At 38.5% G+C, this 20026-nt stretch overlaps 2 protein-coding genes across 2 annotated transcripts; both read left to right on the top strand.

The window, feature by feature from the left end:
- Nucleotides 1-12727: 12727 nt before the first annotated feature.
- LOC140837484 (uncharacterized) lies at nucleotides 12728-14236 on the top strand. The gene has a single exon (XM_073203655.1). The coding sequence runs from the start codon at nucleotides 12728-12730 to the stop codon at nucleotides 14234-14236; it is 1509 nt and encodes a 502-aa protein (XP_073059756.1).
- A 515-nt stretch (nucleotides 14237-14751) lies between these two features.
- On the top strand, nucleotides 14752-15700 carry LOC140837478 (uncharacterized). Its single transcript, XM_073203648.1, has 2 exons — nucleotides 14752-15507; nucleotides 15596-15700. Exons 1-2 carry the CDS (start codon nucleotides 14752-14754, stop codon nucleotides 15698-15700), a joined length of 861 nt encoding a protein of 286 aa, XP_073059749.1.
- Nucleotides 15701-20026: the final 4326 nt, after the last annotated feature.

Here is a 20026-nt window from a genome sequence, read left to right as displayed (position 1 = left end):
TATTTATAATATACGTTAATTATTAAATATTTTGTATTATTTGGTTGGGTGATTGAAAAATTAGAGATATGAGAGGATTGAAAGAAAACGACATAAAATCAACATTTTAACAAAACGAGAGAATTGAAAAAATATTTATTGTTCCATTTTAAATTATTGTTCCATTTTAAATATATGAGATGACTAAAAATATCAGATAATTGAAAAATATTTTTTATTTTTAAATTATTGTTCCAAAAAAACGTACATAAAAAATAAAACTTGAAGTCAGGCTCCTTGCTCTGGATGGAAGTTTCCCTACCACTTTTATGTTTAAGAAGAAGGAAGAATGAACAAATAGTATGGTTTGGAAGCTTGAAGATGGAATTAAGCAGTATCCATGATTATAAATTAATTAATTAATTAAGATGTTTGCTGTTTGTAACCATCACCTTCAATCTTCTGAAATAAAACTGTATATGTTTGTTTCTTGAATAATATATACTAGTGCGTGTGTATATAGTTTTTTTAATAATTATCGAAGGATTAAAATGAAATTTGACAAATTATCGAAAGATTAAAGTGTTATTTGAATTTTTTGTAATTAAAAAAATAAAAACAAAAATGTTTATTGAAATTAAAAAATAAATTAAAAACAAAAGTGTAATATTAGTTTAACATAAAAGCAAAATTGTAAGATCAAAAAACAGATCAAGATATCATTTTTGTTTCTACTATAGATATTATTAATAATTGTAATAGATTTTGTTAAAAAAATGATAATAATTTAATTTTTTTAAATCATATAATAACTACACTACTGTAATCGTATGAAAAATTTTGGTGGCAGCTCGACGCTAAACTTATTATTTATATGAATATATTATTTATAAAAAAAATAGGTTAAATATCTAATTAACGAGTTCATTATTTTACATATTATTTTTATTATTATTATTTCATTTCTAATGAGTCTTTTTTTGTGTGTCAATTTACATCTCTCATTTTAGAATGGGATATTATATATTTCATATATGTAGACAGTAGATAATATATGTTAACTAGATATTTATAGGCTTTATTAATTATAATAATAATAAAAAAACATAAATGAATGTATTAAAAGGAACAAAGCAAAAATTATTTGTTTTGACTTCTGATATTTTAAATTAAGTGATATATTGATGCCCTGGATAATTCTTTGGGCATCACTAGGACCTAGACCAAGTTTTCGGAACGAACTTGGGAAAGTGATGTCCGAGAGAAACAGGAAGACGGATGGTCTGAACGTCGAGATAAAGGGTTGAACTCGGACATTTTGTAACTGGGTTCCAGGAGTTATGGTAGGTCATCTTCGACCATTAACTCTATTTTAGTGCAAGTTTTACGATAAAATAGTTGAATTTTTGCACCAAATTCAACATCCAACTCATACTCATTTACTTCAAATCTTACACCAAAAAGAATATTCTCGAAATATTCTTTTATTTTAATTTACATATATTAATCTTTATATTTTGTATTTATATTTATGTTAGAATTAATATTTTCAATTGTTATCTTCGTATTTTTACAAATCATATTATTGCGTTATTATATTATTTATAAATCATTAAACCAAACCAAATTAATTAAATATTTTTAGTTAATATAAATAAATAAATATTATTTAAAAATCTATTTATAAATTTATTTGATTAAATATTTTTACTTTTTATGTTTAAAAATCTCATTGTTAAAATAATAAAATATTTATTTTATTATTAAATAAATAAAATTTATATTTAAAAATAAATAATAAAATTAATACATATTTATAATAATTAAAATTAAAAAAAAAATTGACGCAGAGGTGAAGGCTGCGATATTTTTGACTGAGATTAAACGACTGGAATTAGGCCCAAGTCGGTGCTCTTGTCTCAAGGTTGTAGGCTTCGATCCAGAGGGAAAACCACGGTAAAGTCGACGCTGGGTGTGGGGGCAGTGCCCCCACACCATATCAAGGGCCCAAAATTCACTTCATGGGGAGGAGGGAAAATAAAAAATAAAAAATAAAAAAAAATGGGCCAGAATTTTTTCTGGCCCTTGGATCTACCCCTGCAGGCAGTGCCTGCAGGGGTAGGGTCGAATTTTCCGAAAACCATGGACGACGTTGTAGGGGTCAAACGATAAGATAGATATCCTGAGTCGTAGTACGAAATATAGCTTTTAATGTGATATGGAATTAAATATTTAAAGAAGCATTTAATGTCGGAATGACACGAAGTCTAGTCGAAACAGGCTTCTGGATCCTGCGACGGAGATCATCGTTAGTTTCCTCCTATAAATACCATATATTGCATCTTGTATCTATTTATACATTGTGAGTTTTTTTTTCTTGACTTGAGTGTCGAAGTGGCTACGTCGAAAAAGTTTTCCGGCGTTCCATACACAATTTTTTTACGTATATTGCACTGTAACTATTTGTATATATCCATCGTAATTCTAGGAATTTGGATTTCAATTTTGCAAATGCACTCAATTTTTAATACATTTTTAATATAATAATATCGTTATGTGGTTATGTTTCGAAAGTGTTGTATGATAAATTTAAAAATTAATAAATGTATATATTTTACAGACTGACTGAGTTGTGATATTAAAATTTGTATATTATTCCCATGTTTTGCAGTTTTTATTGTTTTTATTTTCATTTATATGGAATTCATGAATGATCGATTGAGTTTGAATAGTTTCGTTCGACTTATTTAAGAATTTCTCTAATTTCAACATACTTTATATAGGATCGTTATGAATAGTAAGAAAATTGATTGTGCTTGTTTTTTGAAAATTGTTATGAATAAGCTATTTAAAATTTTATAGGAGTATCGACTTGTAATATCATTATCATTTTTAACTTACAATAGTGGAAGCGTATATAACATTTGATTTAAGATAATCAAATACTAGCCGTATGATCTCGAATGAAATACAAGCATAATTTCACGTTCTTGGTAAGCCAATATTTCAATTTTCGTAATTTCTTTTCTACTCGGAGTCGTGAATTTTGTATCTAAAATTTATATATAATAAATAGAAGAAAATAGAAGTTAAGTCTTTAAAAACTTTATGAAGGAATAAACTGAGCTTATAAGTTTATAAAAAGTCAAAATGTAATTTATATGTACAAGAATTCAATATAAGATGATAAGTATCAGTAGTAACGTATCGTTAAGATAATATCTTGTCAAGTGAAATGCAGTGACTGTTTAGGAGTATGAAGTGATTATTGTTGGCTAAAGATGTGGCCCCCACCAACATTCGATATAGTACTTTTCCCATGTACTCAAATAAGATCCGTACAATCGATAATTTACGAGCCAATGTGAATGTGGACTCACATTTCCGGACTAAGTTCAAACTGTTAGATGAACCATGTACCCGGGTTAAAACTCGTAATTCATTGAACTCATTTTTCGGGCCGAAGTCGCGTTATACAGTAGACTGAAAATCCGGTACATAGATCTTTGTCTCATTAAGTCGTTCAGTCAATAGCAGATCGGTAACAAATAGGAACTAATAAAATTTCAGAAATAAAATATGTAGAGCAACATGATTAATAAAATGTGACATGCACAATCTCAAGCCAAGATAATTTCTTATAATATAATTTGAGTGATTTTATATTGACCAGAACCTGTGGTAAAACATTTTAAAATCATTTTCATGTCAAACTAATGTCATTAACTTTTGTTTAAGGTTTTAAAAATTCATATTAATTATAAAACAAGTCCAAAAATTATCAAGTTTTCCAGAAATGCCTTAAATTAGTGCAGGAATGGCTAGAAAATTAGAAATGTTAGGATCGATTAGGGAGATCATCGCTGAGTTACAATAGCTCGGTTCTTGAAATATTAAATACCGATAAATTAAATCGAGTTTGGTTTTCAAACTAAGCAGAAGACATTTAAAATAATTCTTCTTAGAAACTGATTAACATTTTGTAAAATATTTAAAATATATGCGAGTTGAAGAGTAAAAATATTTTGGATGAAGCATTTTATCAAACATTTTGTATGCAATATTTTGGTATTTTAATATATAAAATTGCTAAAATTTTAGTTAAACTTAAAACTATATCTAATAACCTTGTTAATCTCAATATCACCACGAATATAAAAACTATATAACCTAAAATTTATTTAGTACGCAAGAGGTACGCAAAATTTCAGCTATTTTAATGAATATTTAAAATGATAAACTGAATTTACTAATACTCGACTTCGTTTATTTACATGAAGGAATAAACTGAGCAAGCTATATGCAATAAGCTAGTCTGAAAATATATTAATAAGAGGAATCGAACTCATGACCAATAGTCATGTAATCAACTATTTCACCAACTCGGATACTCAGTAAGAATTTGTCAAATGTTTCTTAATTCGCATTAATGTTGTTCACTTCAATAATAGAATATTCGATGTTGGTTTTCGGGTACTAGGCCAACCTCTAACCCATGATTTCCCACATTAGATAAATATTAAAACTAAAATTAGAAAGCAACAAAAAATAATAAATCTAAACGAGAATTAAATTACCAAACTCTGATTCAAGGAGATTTTCATTATTCAATTGTATCAATGTTCATCGATTAACATATTATTTATTCATGCAGTTACAAGTAGTTAACCTCAGAATTACACGGATAGCCGCTAAATTTTTTTTTCGATTTTTTCTCCAAATCATCTCTAATTTATCTAAAAGTTCAAACTATCTCACTAAATCTTGTATAATTACTAATCTATCAATATTATATCTTAATAAAATAATTTTTTTACACAGATGCAACTTGTCATTAATCGACTAATGCATTATGGAGCCAATATTTACAGGGGCGGATCTAGGATGTGGAAACTGAACCGTCGCTATATGGCGACGGTTTTTGAAAAACCGTCGCAAAATATGCGACGGTTTTTGAAAAACCGTCGCAAAATATGCGACAGTTTTGGTCAAAACCGTCGCTAAGAAAAAAAAAGGAGGCATCAGTTTCGAAGTCGGGCGGATCAAACGTTTATAATTGACTTTAGCCACTGAGATACATGAACGTATCATTCATTTTGGGGGGGCCATATGTATATATATCTGTTTATATATTTAGTTTAAAAAAAATTAATATATACTAAAAACTTTTTTAAAATTTTTTGGGGGGACTGTGGCCCCCGTTCGCCCTACACTAAATCCGCCCCTGAATATTTATAATATGTTATGGACTTGCTCTTCCAAATGATAGTGAAGGCACGCAATTTTTTATCTTTTTCCTAAAAAATTATTTAGCGAATATTTAAATATAGATTAAACAATTTTATAGTTGAATTATTATTACCTGCTCCAGTCATTTGTCGATTTAATTACTATAATATAATTAATTTAATAGTAGAGTCATTTGTACTAATTTATTCACTTATTTCATCCAATATATAGTAATTTTTCTGAAGGAATTTGTCCGCACAAAGGAAATATAGAATCACCAATAGCTTTAAAATAAGCATCAATTTTTACTGGGATATATTCTTCAAGTGCCACGTGTGTTTTATACAAGGGTTGAGCCATATGTAAAATAGAATGAAAATATTTGGCAGCAAGTTAGATCTTTTATAATCTTTGGTGATATAACTTGAATACTTTCTAATTTTTGTCTTGTGTTTTATAGATTCATCGTCTTGATACAATAATTTACATTTATTTCTAATTTTGTTTTTTCACGTAAATGGTGATGTGAGGTCAAACATATCGATAATGTCTAAGTCAATATTTTCAATAATATCACGACATTTTTCAATTTCACGTAATTATTTTTCGACATTATATTTTAGTGTATTAAGATTGACATCGCAAAGAAGAAAAAAGTTTCAACATAAAACATGTCTCTATTCTATTTTACTTTTGTAAATGATCTTGGAAAGACATTTCAACCACTAGCTATATTATAATTGACAAATTTTGAGTATACAAATCGTGTCAAATATATATATATATAAAAAAAAAATTATGACTCCAAACGAAACTCTAATAGTTAAAATATTTTTTACTCAAATTCGTCTCGAATTCCAGCTCAACACAAAATACTCGAATATACTTATGAGCTATCGAAATTATTGTCCAAAAATAAAGATTAGAAATAATATTTTAATACATAATTATATCATTTTAATATAATATTAAAACTATTGAATAAAATAATTAATATCTCAATTCAGCTCATGAAATAAATTGAAAATATTCGAGTTTGGATCGTCAATAATTTCGAATACAAATCATCTACGGCAGAATTAAATAAATAATGCCAACTAATTGATTCTCTAACAAAAATATCTTATTACTAATTTTTTATTGATGTATCATTGACATTGTTATTGTCTTTTATGAAATGGGAAACCATAAATTAACATTATTAATCCTTCCTTTTCATGTCACCATGAATGAGATATTAATCACCATGAAAAATCTCATCTCTTTAATCTCCCTGATAATATTCTTACACAGCAGTACTAAGTACAATAAGATCGGTGCAGATTATCAGTTGTACGACACGGGCATGGAACATCTCCTGGCAGACACCCCTTACTACATTGTGCCGGTTCGGAGCGGCAGGGGCGGAGGCTTTTTTAATTACGAAGTCAACGAAACCTGTTATGCTGTCCAACAGCCAATTGATGATTTGCCGAGTGGAGCAGTGATCTTCAACCCTGCCATACCCGAAGACGGCAGCTGGATCTCTGCGAATAAGGATTTAAACATCAAGTTCGATTATTTTTTCGACTGCGGCTCATCGTCATCGGGTGTGCTTCAAGTGAATACGATCGACGAAGCCACGGGACAACACTTTATAACAGCAGGCGGGGTTGAAGGAACCAGAGGCGGATCTAGGATTTCGATACTGAGGGGGCCGCTTACAAAAGACAAACAAAAATTTAGAAAGGAGTAGACAAAAATTCTACTTTGACAATAACCGTCGCAATATAGCGACGGTTTTGACAATTACCGTCGCAATATAGCGACGGTTTTGACAATTACCGTCGCAATTTAGCGACGGTTTGGACAATAACTGTCGCAATTTAGCGACGGTTTTTCAATAACCGTCGCAAATTAGCGACGGTTTTGTCAATATCCGTCGCCGATCTATATACTAAAATTTTTTTTTAAATTTTTTGGGGGGCCGTGGCCCCCGTTCGCCCTACACTAAATCCGCCTCTGAAGGGAACCCCGGGTGTGGGACTATTGCCAACTGGTTCCAGATTGAGAAACTTCCTTCTGATTATTCTTACAAGCTGATTTACTGCCCTTCTGTGTGCGACCTCGTTAATGTGACATGCAGAGATGTGGGGGCTTTCGACCAACCCGGGTTTGGATTCCCGCGTTTGGTTTTGTCTGATTACCCTCTCTGGGTTCGGTTTCATAAGGCACGTCCATGCGGATCCAACAAACTCTGAAGATATATATATATATATATAGTTTTGATATCCTGCACACCTACCGTGCACACCTTTGTGAGCACCGATGAGGTGTCACTCACCCATTGGATGTGATGAGATATAGAAAAATTGCGCATCCAATGGGTGAGTGACACCTCATCGGTGCTCACAAAGGTGTGCACGATAGGTGTGCAGGATATCAAAACTATATATATATATATATATATATATATATATATATATATATATATATATATATACTAGGAATGAACACGTGCGATGCACGTGGGTGATTAATAATGAAATATATACTAAAAAGATTTAGATAATTTTTAAAATCGTTTGAATAACATATTGTTTATGAGTATTTATTAATCTAAATATATCAAAACACAATAAATAAAAATATATCATAACGATAAATCAAATATATTCACTTATTTATATAACATTTTTCAATTTGCATTATTATAATATAATAGCAGCTCTCTCAAATTAACAAAGATATTTTTTTTCCAAATATCATTCACAATGGAAAACAATAAAAATAAAATTAAGAGAATAGTAAATTTTTCTAAAACCAAAATTACAATGTATTTAAATGGAGTGTATATAGTGACTGATTCTCTTAATTAAGTAAATTATCATAATGATGTTAAAATAAAACCCCTATACTTGTTATTAAGTTAAATATCAATCGTGTTTTTGCTAACTTTTAATTCCTTGCGAATTTTGTTTAACTTTTTCTTTTTTTAGAATAGATATCACATATCAACTCAAATGTTTTAAACTGTATAGTAGTTCAATCGTCATGATTCGATTGATGTATCCAACAAAGACAATTATTACACTCCAACAATATCAATAATTACACTAATTGCAATAAATGAGAATTTATCTCATGATTTTGACTCTTATATATAGCAATTGTAGGATCATGCATTTGCCGCTTTACCAAAAGTTGTAACCATGGTAACGATACAACATTAACTAAAATCTTTTAAAATCGTAAAACAATTCAAACGTCACATTTCGATTGTTATAAGCTATTTTTCACATTTCAAAATAAAAAAAAAATTGTTATTTAATATTTAAATAACAAAACTTTTAAGATAACCTATTAATTTGTTTGCTAACTTAAATTAAATTAAATTATGTCTAAATTAAAATTAACAAGAAAATTTAAATAAATTATTTTTTGGCATAAAACTTAGGAAAGAAAGATGAATGTGTATTAATGTCCAAATTCATTTAAGATGGGCAATGAATTACAAAAAAAAAAAACTTTAAGATAACCTATTAATTTGTTTGCTACCTTAAATTAAATTAAATTAATGAACAAGGACATATAAGAAAATTTACAAATGAAAGTGATATATTTATATAAATATATATATAGATCCAGTGTTTGATAACGAATAAATAAGGTGTTCGGTGATTTTGATAACGAATAAATAAGGTGTTCGGTGATTCTTATCATAAAATCTGTGAGCTTGATCAGCATGTGTGTGTATAATATATTCACAATGTGGTCATCTATAACAGATCGTGGATGTATTCAAAATTTTAAATGTGTTTCTTTCTGATACCCTGGCAAATATCCTATATTCTCCCGGATCATTATCAATTTTGAGTCCAGATAGCTAAGAGCTCCCGGGATATTACCAGCAGATTACCCGGGCAGCCAGGAAACTTGAGTAGCTAAGGGTATTTCCGATTGGGAGCCCGGGAGAATAGAACTCGGACATTCCAGTACATGGGACATAATTTAAATCATAAGTATGGGGCATCATAGATTGGTCATCATTAAGCGATCCTTTAGCGTGTAAAAAGTGACCAAACTCAATCAAAACAAGCATGGGTTGTCAGACCCAACAGTGTCAGTAAAAGCAGAAAGCATGGGTAGCCAAATTCTCATGAGTAGTGGTTGGATAATGAAAACAAGGTCGTCATTGAATTTCTTGTTATAAATATCAGGTTGGTTTACATTAAAAACTCTCATTCATTTTTTTACATATTGCTTACAATATTTATTACAAAACTCTCTCCATAATCGTGAACTAACTTGAGAGCTAGTCGGAGTAGTCACGACGCAAAATCTTCCGACTCCCATTAACGTTATTTCTCTCTTAAGAGTGCAGGTTCAGGTGCCTGGGCAACCATCTCTAGCTCATCAACTTGACCATGTGAAATCGCCCACCAAGTTCTTATCCGATTCACACGGTCATTATCATTTTCATATAATTAAATCACTGGAAAATTAAATCGCCAACCTATTTGGAACATATTTTTTTTGTTTCTACTAACTTGTCTAATTTTTGGTTTTGTTTCATTAAATTTTCAAAGTTTGGTTTTGGTTTACTCTTTTATATCCAGCTATTTTGATCCAATTGGGAACGTGACATGTGAAAAATCAATAATTTTCAATGTCACGTTACCATTTATCAATATCATGTCAAAATTTTAAGATCGATGTGGAAGTGCTTATTGGATGTGAATAAACAACTCACAAAAGTTTCTTATTTTTTTTAAATACGAATGATCTCAACTGGTGTTAACAGTCGAAAATAGATCTCAAACTTCTAGGTTCTAATAAAGAATCAGTGGGGAAAGTGTCCAACCGGATTTAACGAACCAAATTAAAATCAGTAAACCACGTGTAGTAAATGAGCGAAGCAACTCAAAGTAAATAAAAAATAGGTTGTTTGTGGAAGTTTGAAGTATGGATCTCTTCGACCTCTCTCATTTTTCTGTATCCATAAGGAATCTACTTTTTCAACACTTGTGAACACAAACTTTAATAGGACTTACACACTGCTTACTGAAACTCTTATCAACAACTTCTCTTAACTAATAAAGATTCTGAAATGAAAGACTATTTCTCTTAGTTACAAACTCACATGAAATAAAATATGAAATTTGAAAAACTTTTGAGTAATACTTCAGAACATATGTTTTATAGATCATGTATGTCTTTATTCGTGTGTTTGAGAGTTTTTGAGAGTTTTCAGTAAAGCTTTTAAATCTCAGATAAGATAGATAAAAGATAGTAGATGATGTAAAGATAGTTTGTTAAAACTCGAAATGGCTTTAAATTGATTATCTGGAATGTTCAAATTTGAACGACTATAATTCAGTTGTACCATAGACATAATCTATATAGTACAAGATGTCACGTGTCATTCGTCTTATTCCAAAAATATTGATACCCCTATAAGGATATGGGTTCGTTCACCTGATACCCGTATATACAACCCGGGGTACCGGGTCGTTTTATGAACGCCCGGGTAAATCTCCCCTTCCCGGGTGTGGTGGCTTTATCTGCAGTCCTTTACCAGTAGCCCGGGTCCTCATAGAGTTGGCCGGGTGCTTCTCACCTTCTCGGGTATAGCTCCCAGCTGCACAACCACTTGGGCAACCTCAAGAATGGTGCTACCTCGATAAATGAACCGCACTCGAGTGTAAGCATTGCAAGTAGTCCAATCCTTCAGAACAATTTGGGTTTGGAGTGTCCGAGAAGTCATCAGAAGCTAGTATGGTAAACCGACTTAGTAGATGACACGAGAATCGAGGTAACTACCCATTCCTCTCCTATAAATAGCAGGTATTAATGTCATTTAATGATTCGGGGGGAAAAAACCTTTGAACTTTAAGCACTCTACGTATTTTTCCTCAAATATTGCTCGAATTCATCCTCTTATAACCTGCTGACTTTATCATCGGAGTGGCTACGTCGGATATCCCTCCGACGCCCATTCACGAGTTTTTTCTCATTGTTCGCAGGTGCTGTCCGGGCCATTGTCTTCGTTCAAAATTCCCAAACACTATAAATTGTTGATTTGATCCGTTGGAGCTCCTTACCCGGCTCGTCCATTTCAGCGAGATCTCATCATTGGCGCCGTATGTGGGAAATATATTGAGCTCGAGACGTTGATATGGCTCGAACTAGGAGAACAGACCAAAATAACTCCCGGGCCCAGGGGGACGGGGGACAATCTTCAAGACAGGTGGGTGTTAATAACACCGAACAGAATCTTGTAACCATGACCCGTGAAGAGTTGAAAAAAATGATGGCCGACGCGATAGCTCAAGCCATGGTCAGGAAAGAGGTTTCTCGACACAACACGCCGCCCGAGCAAGAGCAAGAGCAGGAGCAGGAGCAGGAACGGAGGGAGGAGGAGGAAGTGAGTGGAGGTAACATGGATTATAGTTCGGGTCAAAAGCTCCGACCACAGCAGAGGAGTTGAGAGAGTTAAAGCAAAAGATGAGGGTCCTAGAGGGACAATTGGAGAGCCGTAGCGCTGCCCGGGTCGTTGCCAAAGGGTGCCCGTTTGCTGATATTATTGTCCGGGAGCCTCTTCCCGGGAATTTCAAGTCTGCCAAAGTAAAAGATTACGATGGCAATGCGGACCATGATGAGCATCTCGCCAGATTCGAAAACATGGCCATGCTGCACTGCTACACTGACCGAATCAAGTGCAAGGTATTCTTGACAACTCTGGTGGACTCCGCCCAGAGATGGTTTGAGGGTTTTCCCCTCAAAGTGTGCATTCTTTCAGAGATTTCCAAAAAGTATTCCTACACCACTTCAGTAGCAGCAAGAAATACAAAAAGACTGCTTTTATTCTTTTTGAGGTGAAGCAGAGCCCGGAAGAGAGTTTGAGGGCTTATATCAAAAGGTTCAACAAGGTAGCCCTAGACGTCCCATCTTGTGCCGGCGAGACTAAGACTACAGCCTTCACTCAGGGTTTGAGGGAGGGAGAATTCTTCAAGCCACTAACGAAAAAGGTACCCGGGGATTTTGAGGACCTGTTATCCCGGGCAGAAAAGTACATAAATATGGAGGAAGCCCAGAAGCAGAAGAGGGAAGCCGTGAGGAAAGAAAGAGGAGACCGGAAATCTAAGCCCGAGGAGAGGGGGCAAAAGAGGGGCAATCCAGGGCATTTCTCCCATCATGTGCCTCTGAAGATTGCCCGAGAGAGGGAGGTGCAGGAGTGTAGTAGAGATTTGGCCCCGGACCATCAGCTGTCCCGGCCAGAGAAAAAGGGATTTTGTGCTCTTCACAAGTTGGGCTACCATAACACAAAGTTCTGAAGGGAAATTATGTTGCGGCTTCCCTCCCAAAGCCCATTATCAAAACCCAGGTGTCTAGGCTGCCGCCATGGACATCCCGGCAGCCCGGATCTAGTTCTCGGGGAGGAGGTGTCAGAAACAATCCTAGGATCGAGCCCGGAAGGAGAAGGGGGTCTGAGCTTGAGCAAAGAAAAAAGTCGCCCCCGGTTGTAGGAACGATTAAAATGATATCTGGAGGCTCTACTGATAGAGACTCTAACCGGGCGAGGAAGTCAAGGAGTAGGAGAGAATGTTTGGAGGTGGAAGGATCGAGGAAGAGTGAGGCAGTCATCAGTTTCGGCCCGGAGAACCTAAGAGGGGTGAATCTACCCCATAACGATGCCTTGGTGATCCAAGCCCGAGTGGCGAATTATGATATTCTGCGGGTCTTCATGGACTCAGGCAGTTCTGTGAATGTAATTTTCAAATATGCTTTTGAGCAGATGGATTTGCAGGGCTATCACCTGGAAACCGTGGAAACTGCTCTTTTTGGCTTCGCCGGGCACGTGATTTATCCGGAGGGGGAAATTATTTTACCTCTGACTTTGGGTTCTCACGATCTCAAGAGAACAGTGATGACTTCTTTCACTATGGTGGACTCCCCATCATCGTATAACATCATCCTTGGGAGGCCAGCCATGAATGAGTTGAGGGCTGTAGAGTCTACCTACCACCAGAAAATAATATTTCCTGTGGGAGCCAGGGTAGGAGAAGTCCGGGGAGATCAACCCTCTTCTCGGAAGTGTTATGTAGAGGCAGTCCGGGCGGATCAGAGCAGATCTAAGAAGGAGGGGAAGAGGGCTAAGATAGGTGAGACAGGAGGAAGGAGAGTGGAGAAAGGGGAGATACACTTTGTGGTAGAGGAAGAGCAGGAGGCGGTGGAAATTGGGCCAGGCCAGCAAATCCGGGTGGCTCGGGATCTCAGCATGACCACCCGGGTGAGTTTAATTAAATGTTTAAAAACTAATATCCATGTGTTTGCCTGGTCCCAGCAGGAGCTTACGGGGATTTCTCCCTTTATATCGGAGCATCATTTAAACATCCTCCCGGGGTCTCACCCCATAAAGCAGAAAAAGAGGCACTTTGGTCCTGAAAAGGACAAAGTCATATCAGAACAAGTAAATGAGCTCCTAAAGGCGGGGCATATTCGGGAAATTCAATTTCCTACGTGGCTTTCCAATGTGGTTTTAGTACCTAAATCCACTGGCAAATGGCGTATGTGCGTAGACTTCCGCGATCTGAACAATGCGTGCCCCAAAGATCATTATCCGCTGCCCCGGATTGACCAGCTGGTAGATTCCACTTCAGACTATGAGCTGCTGAGTTTTATGGATGCATACCAGGGATATCATCAGATTCCCCTGGCCAAAAATGATCAAGATAAAGCCAGCTTCGTCACCTCGGGAGGTACATTTTGTTATATTGTAATGCCTTTCGGGTTGAAGAATGCAGGTGCTACTTACCAGCGTCTTATGGACAAAGTATTCGAGAAGCAGCTGGGGCGGAATGTGGAGGTCTATGTGGATGATATCCTGGGTAAGACCCGGGAGGTCACCACTTTCATTAATGATATGGAGGAAACTTTGCCACCCTTATGCAATATGGGATCAAGCTTAACCCGGCCAAATGTATTTTTGGCGTCAAAAGTGGCAAATTCTTGGGATTCATGGTTACAGATCGGGGGATTGAGGTAAATCCGGAGAAAGTCAAGTCTGTCTTATGTATGCCTTCTCCCCAATCTGTAAAAGAGGTGCAAAAGTTGACAGGAAGGATTGCTTCCCTTTCTCGATTTATATCCCGATCAGCACACAGAAGTTATCCTTTCTTTCAAATCTTGAGGAAGGCCCAGCAATTCGGGTGGAATGATAAATGTGAGCAAGCCTTCCAGGACTTGAAAGCCCATCTTGCAGAGCTCCCTATATTAGTAAAGCCCGAGCCCGGAGAGAAATTATTCCTATATTTGTCCTCTACAGAGCACGCTGTGAGCTCAATTTTGATCAAAGAAGAAGGCTCTGACCAGAAGCCTGTCTATTATGTCAGTCACGCTCTAAAAGGGCCTGAACTCTGGTATACGGAAGTAGAGAAGATTGCATTGGCTTTAATCGTGACTGCCCGGAAGCTAAGACCTTACTTTTTATCGCATCAAATAGTGGTTCTTACCAACAGCCCTCTTGGTAGAATCATGACTCATTCTGAGGTATCCGGGTGAATGATTAAATGGACGGTGGAATTAGGGGAGTATGATATCGATTACAAGCCACGGGTGGCTATCAAGGCACAAGCTTTATCAGATTTCTTATCTGAGATGATCCAGCCCAGTGAAGAGGAAGTGTGGAGAGTATTTGTAGATGGGGCATCTAGCCTTGCAGGGTGTGGAGTAGGAGTCGTAATGATATCTCCTCCGGGAGAAAAAATCAAATTGGCAATAAGGATTGATTCCCGAATAACTAACAACGAGGCCGAGTACGAGGCCGTGCTAGCTGGAATTCGAGCTGCTCGGGAAGTCGGGGCTTCCCGGATAATTATATATTCTGATTCACAACTCGTCACTCAGCAGATAAAGGGTGTATATGAAGCTAAAGATGATAGGATGCTGAAATATCTACAGCTTATCAAAACTCGAGCAGAAGGCTTTGCGGATTGGAGTATCGAGCAAATACCCCGAGAAGAAAACGACGAGGCAGATATTCTGGCAAAAATGGCAGCATCCCTAAGTGAAGTAAGCACCCGGGAAGTATTGCACGTCTCCCGCTTGATCATCTCAACGGACAAAGAAAGAACACCCGATCCAGAAAGCTCCTGGATGACGCCCTTAATAAGATTTATTGAAAAGGGTGCACTACCCGAGGACAGAAGTCAAGCTCAGAAGATTAAGAGACAAGCTCCCAGGTTTGTTCTCTTAAACACAATCTTATATAAGAGATCATTCCAGGGACCCCTTTTAAAATGCTTACCTGAAAAAGAGGTAGATTATGTACTCCGGGAAATTCATGAAGGATATTGTGCGGAGCACCTTGGGGGAATGTCTCTGGCTCGAAAAACCATGCTTGCAGGATTTTGGTGGCCAACTCTTAACCGAGATGCCACCCGGGTGGTTCAAGCCTGCGAAGGATGTCAACATCATGCAAACTTCAAGCATAGCCCAGCTACTTTTATGAAGCCTATTTGGGCGTCTTGTCCTTCTTTGATCAATGGGGCATGGACATTGTGGGTCCTTTCCCGATGGCCCGAGCTCAGAAGAAATTCTTATTAGTAGCCGTCGATTACTTTTCCAAGTTGGTAGAAGCCGAGCCCTTGGCAAGAATTACCGAGACAGAAATATTGAAATTCCTGTGGAAAAATATTGTCTGCCGATTTGGAGTGCCCCGGAGACTAATCTCAGATAATGGCAGACAATTTCAAGGCAGAGGAATCGTTTCGTGGTGCCAAGAAATGAAGATCACTCAATCCTTCACCTCTGTGGCTTATCCTCAGGCAAATGGCCAAACAGAAGTTGTTAATAGGATTATTGTACATGCATTAAAGACGAGACTTCAAGGCAAAGGGAATGATTGGGTTGAAGAATTACCTAGTGTTCTTTGGGCCTACAGAACTACTCCTCGTTTGCCTACTCAAGAAACCCCTTTCAGCCTTGTATATGGTTCTGAAGCAGTTCTCCCAGTTGAAATTGGAGAGACTTATCCTCGGGTAGAATCTGACCCACACGATAATGATGAAAGTCGGGCCAGGGAATTGGATTTAGTCGAAGAAAAGAGAGACCGGGCATTTATCCGCATGGAAGCATACAGAGGTCGAGTTATGAAATCTTACAATAAGAAGGTCCGAGTCCGCGATTTTCAATCAGCAACTTAGTCATGAAAAGGGTCAACCCAGCTGGAGAGGTGGGAAAATTAGAAGCAAAATGGGAAGGGCCCTACAAAATTACTCGGAGGGTCAGCTCAGGGTCTTTTTATCTAGAGGATGCGCAAGGACGCTCTCTCAAGAGACCTTGGAATGTATTTAATTTAAAGCAATATTATACATGACAGATGTAATCGATTCGCTAAAGGATATAAATGAAAGATTTGCTTTTCCCAGAGGTGTTGTATTATTATCTCCCACATTCCGGAAGAAAACAATTAAAAGCCCAGGGCACTACACCCTGGCTCGGGGCAACACACCTCGACCATTCCCAAGTCCCGGGACATGCTCCCCGGCCCAAGGCTCCGTACCTTGGTTATCTAAAAAGCCCAGGGCATTATACCCTGGCTCGAGGCAACACACCTCGACCATTCCCAAGTCCCGGGACATGCTTCCCGGCCCAAGGCTCCGTACCTTGGTTATCTAAAAAGCCCAGGGCACAACACCCTGGCTCGGGGCAACACACCTCGACCATTCCCAAGTCCCGGGACATCCTCCCCGGCCCAAGGCTCCGTACCTTGGTTATCTAAAAAGCCCAGGGCACTACACCCTGGCTCGGGGCAACACACCTCGACCATTCCCAAGTCCCGGGACATGCTCCCCGGCCCAAGGCTCCGTACCTTGGTTATCTAAAAAGCCCAGGGCACTACACCCTGGCTCGGGGCAACACACCTCGACCATTCCCAAGTCCCGGGACATGCTCCCCGGCCCAAGGCTCCGTACCTTGGTTATCTAAAAAGCCCAGGGCACTACACTCTGGCTCGGGGCAACACACCTCGACCATTCCCAAGTCCCGGGACATGCTCCCCGGCCCAAGGCTCCGTACCTTGGTTATCTAAAAAGCCGAGGGCACTACACCCTGGCTCGGGGCAACACACCTCGACCATTCCCAAGTCACGGGACATGCTCCCCGGCCCAAGGCTCCATACTTTGGTTATCTAAAAAGCCCAGGGAGTTAAACCCGGGATCGGGGCTCCATATTTAACAAGGTTCGCATTCTTTAAACCCCTATCGAATATAAAATATTTGGTCCGCCCGAGATTAAGATATTACGCAAGGGAAAATGATTTTTATAGCCAAAGCCCGGGGGCGAGAATTACACAAGGAGGTATGGAAATATAAAGAAACAATCCTAGACTAAAAATACTGTAGCAGATTCCTCTCCGGCCTCTTCAGGAGCCTTCTCGGTCTCCTTGTCGGTATCATCGTCCTTGGGAAGGGAGTCAATGGCTCGATCTATGTCCGGAAAGCCCTCCTTGTCTGCTGGAATGAAGCCCTCCTCCTCAAATTGTTCCCGGCATTTCTCAAAGCCAACTTTGAAGTAGTTGTACGATCTATCTTCAACAGCCGCTTGGAAATCCGAAGATTGAAGGAAGACAGTCTTCCATTCCTCGTGAGTAAGTTGGAAAAGCTTGAGCCTATCTTCAGCAGCCACAACCCGATGTTGTTGAAGAGTGGCTTCTTCTTCAAGAAATCGAGCCCAGGATTCCAGAAAGGCAATTTGCCTTTGAGAGGCCTCTTCTCGAGCCAAACTTTCGTCCCGAGCACGCTGAGTTGAGGCCAATTGTTGATTGGCTCTTTCCAAGGAAGCAAGGAGACCGGCGACCTTCTCCTCATGCACCTTTTCAGCCCGAGCGATCTCCCCTCGAAGTTGGTCGTGGACTTCTTGAGTCGCTCGAGCTTGCCTGTTCGTCTTAGTAGCCACGGAAGCCACCTCTTCGAAGGCCGAGACCATCATTTGAGCAGCCAGAACGAAAACAAAGTTCAGAAATAATAGACCGGTGAATATGTTACACGAAAGGGAGGAGGGCTTACAGAGAAAAGCCGGTTTGATCCTTCAAGAAACCTGCTGCTAGCAGGGACACTCTTCAGAAAAATTGCTTCGGCAGGACGAAGCATCTGCCTAAAGCGCTTGGCACCACTGTAAGTAGCTCCCTCGAAAAAATATTATTCAAAGGAAGCTCATGAGTTGGAACCTCAGCAGGCTGTGGGGAAGGTCGGGATTGGGTAGACTGGGAAGCACTTGGATCCCCTTCAGGCGGGTTTTCAAGAATGACCAGCTCGGGCTCTGCCACAGCTCTTCTTTTCCTCTGACTTAAAGGAATAAGATCCTCAGTTTCCTCTGAAGTCTCAGCCATCCCCCGGAGGGTGTCGTCCCGATGAGGACCTTCCCAGGCAACTTCGACTCTCTGAGACGCATTCTCGGCAGCTCGCCTTTTTCTGCTTCAGCGGCTGCGCGGCGAGCCGCAAGATCCTTCTCCTGGGCATTTTTCTCAGCTGCCCGTCTTTTGGCAAAAGCCGCCTGCATCTCGGAGTTATCTGGACAAAGTAGAAATAAGATTAAGTAAATCAAGGAGAAAACAAGGAAGGAGGCGGCAGGAAAGAGGGGCGAATTACCGGGTTGAGAGCCCGAGCACGCCACCTCATCAATAATGCGATCTTCGGGATCCTCAGCTCGGGGACTCAACCCGTAAGTGATCAGATTCTCATCAGAAATTAGTGTGGAAGATGAGTATTTGCGCCCCTCCACCAAATCCTGGCTCACAATGAAGGGTTCTTCGAATTTATAAGTGCCAGGAAGGGAAGGTTGTGTAGGCAGAGAGGAGAGAAAACCGGTCAAGCAGGGAAGATCTCCCGGAAGTCGAATAAAAAAGTATCTTCCTTTCCACCCTTTCTACGAAGAGGGTATGTCATCAAGGAAACGGGTGTTTTGCCGGGAGGTCAAGGAAAAAGCATTATCCCCGAACCGGCAAGAGAAATAATAGTGAAGGATGATAGGGTTGATGAGGAAATCGTTCATACGGAAGAGGACATAAGTAGCAGCCATTATTCTAAAGGAATTGGGGTGAAATTGGTTAATTGGTACACCAAAAAATTTGGCGACTGCAATGAAAAAGGGGTGAACCGGAAACCTAAGACCATTCTTAATTTGATCCCGGAAGAAAGTAGTGTACCCGGGAGGGGGGTTTTTTGCCCTATCAGAGGAACCGGGTATTAGGATAGAAAGAGTGGAAGGAATATTACCCAAGGTCCTAAGTTCCCCATCCGCCCCCGAGCGCAGGGTGCTGCTCAAAGAGGAGAACCAGGGAACTCCCGGGGCCTCGGCAGGAGGAGGGCCCGCGGCCCGAGCTTTACCCTTACCTTTCTTTTGGGCAAGAGCTCGGGAGTGACTAGGAATGGAGGGTTTAGAAGAAGAAGAAGGTCTAATTGGAGGGACTACTGGTTTCTTAGCAGGTTGGGTAATAGAGCGACGGGGTGGGGGAGATTGAGAAGCATCGGAGCGTAACGCAGCGGATTCGTCGCTAGGCGAGCCTCGCGCATTGGCCCCAGAAGTAGAAGAAGTAGAGTTAGACATTTTGTAAAGAAAGACTTACAAACTTTGAAGACAGGTGGTCGGGGAAAATGGCAATATCAGAGGCGCACCGGAGACGGGAGAAGCTTCGTAGAGGAGCTGTGAGAGGATTTTTCGCAAGGGCTTCGCCGGAGTTTCGAATTTGAAAATGATTTTCCAGAAAAGAGGCGGTTAGAAATTATAAAAGAAAAAGTGAATCTGCATCGTTGATTGAAGGAAGATCGAACGGGTG

Source organism: Primulina eburnea, chromosome 7, assembly GCF_022965805.1.
Source record: "Primulina eburnea isolate SZY01 chromosome 7, ASM2296580v1, whole genome shotgun sequence".
NCBI lineage: Eukaryota > Viridiplantae > Streptophyta > Magnoliopsida > Lamiales > Gesneriaceae > Primulina > Primulina eburnea.
The sequence above is the reverse complement of the archived record's forward strand: the minus strand, read 5'-3'. Positions and strand labels throughout refer to the sequence as shown.

Coding starts and splice junctions, on each gene's coding strand:
- LOC140837484 (XM_073203655.1), top strand. CDS start 12,728: ATGATATCTGGAGGCTCTACTGATAGAGACTCTAACCGGGCGAGGAAG.
- LOC140837478 (XM_073203648.1), top strand. CDS start 14,752: ATGATTAAATGGACGGTGGAATTAGGGGAGTATGATATCGATTACAAG. Junction 15,508..15,595: donor AATGCTTACCTGAAAAAGAG/GTAGATTATGTA, acceptor CCATGCTTGCAG/GATTTTGGTGGCCAACTCTT.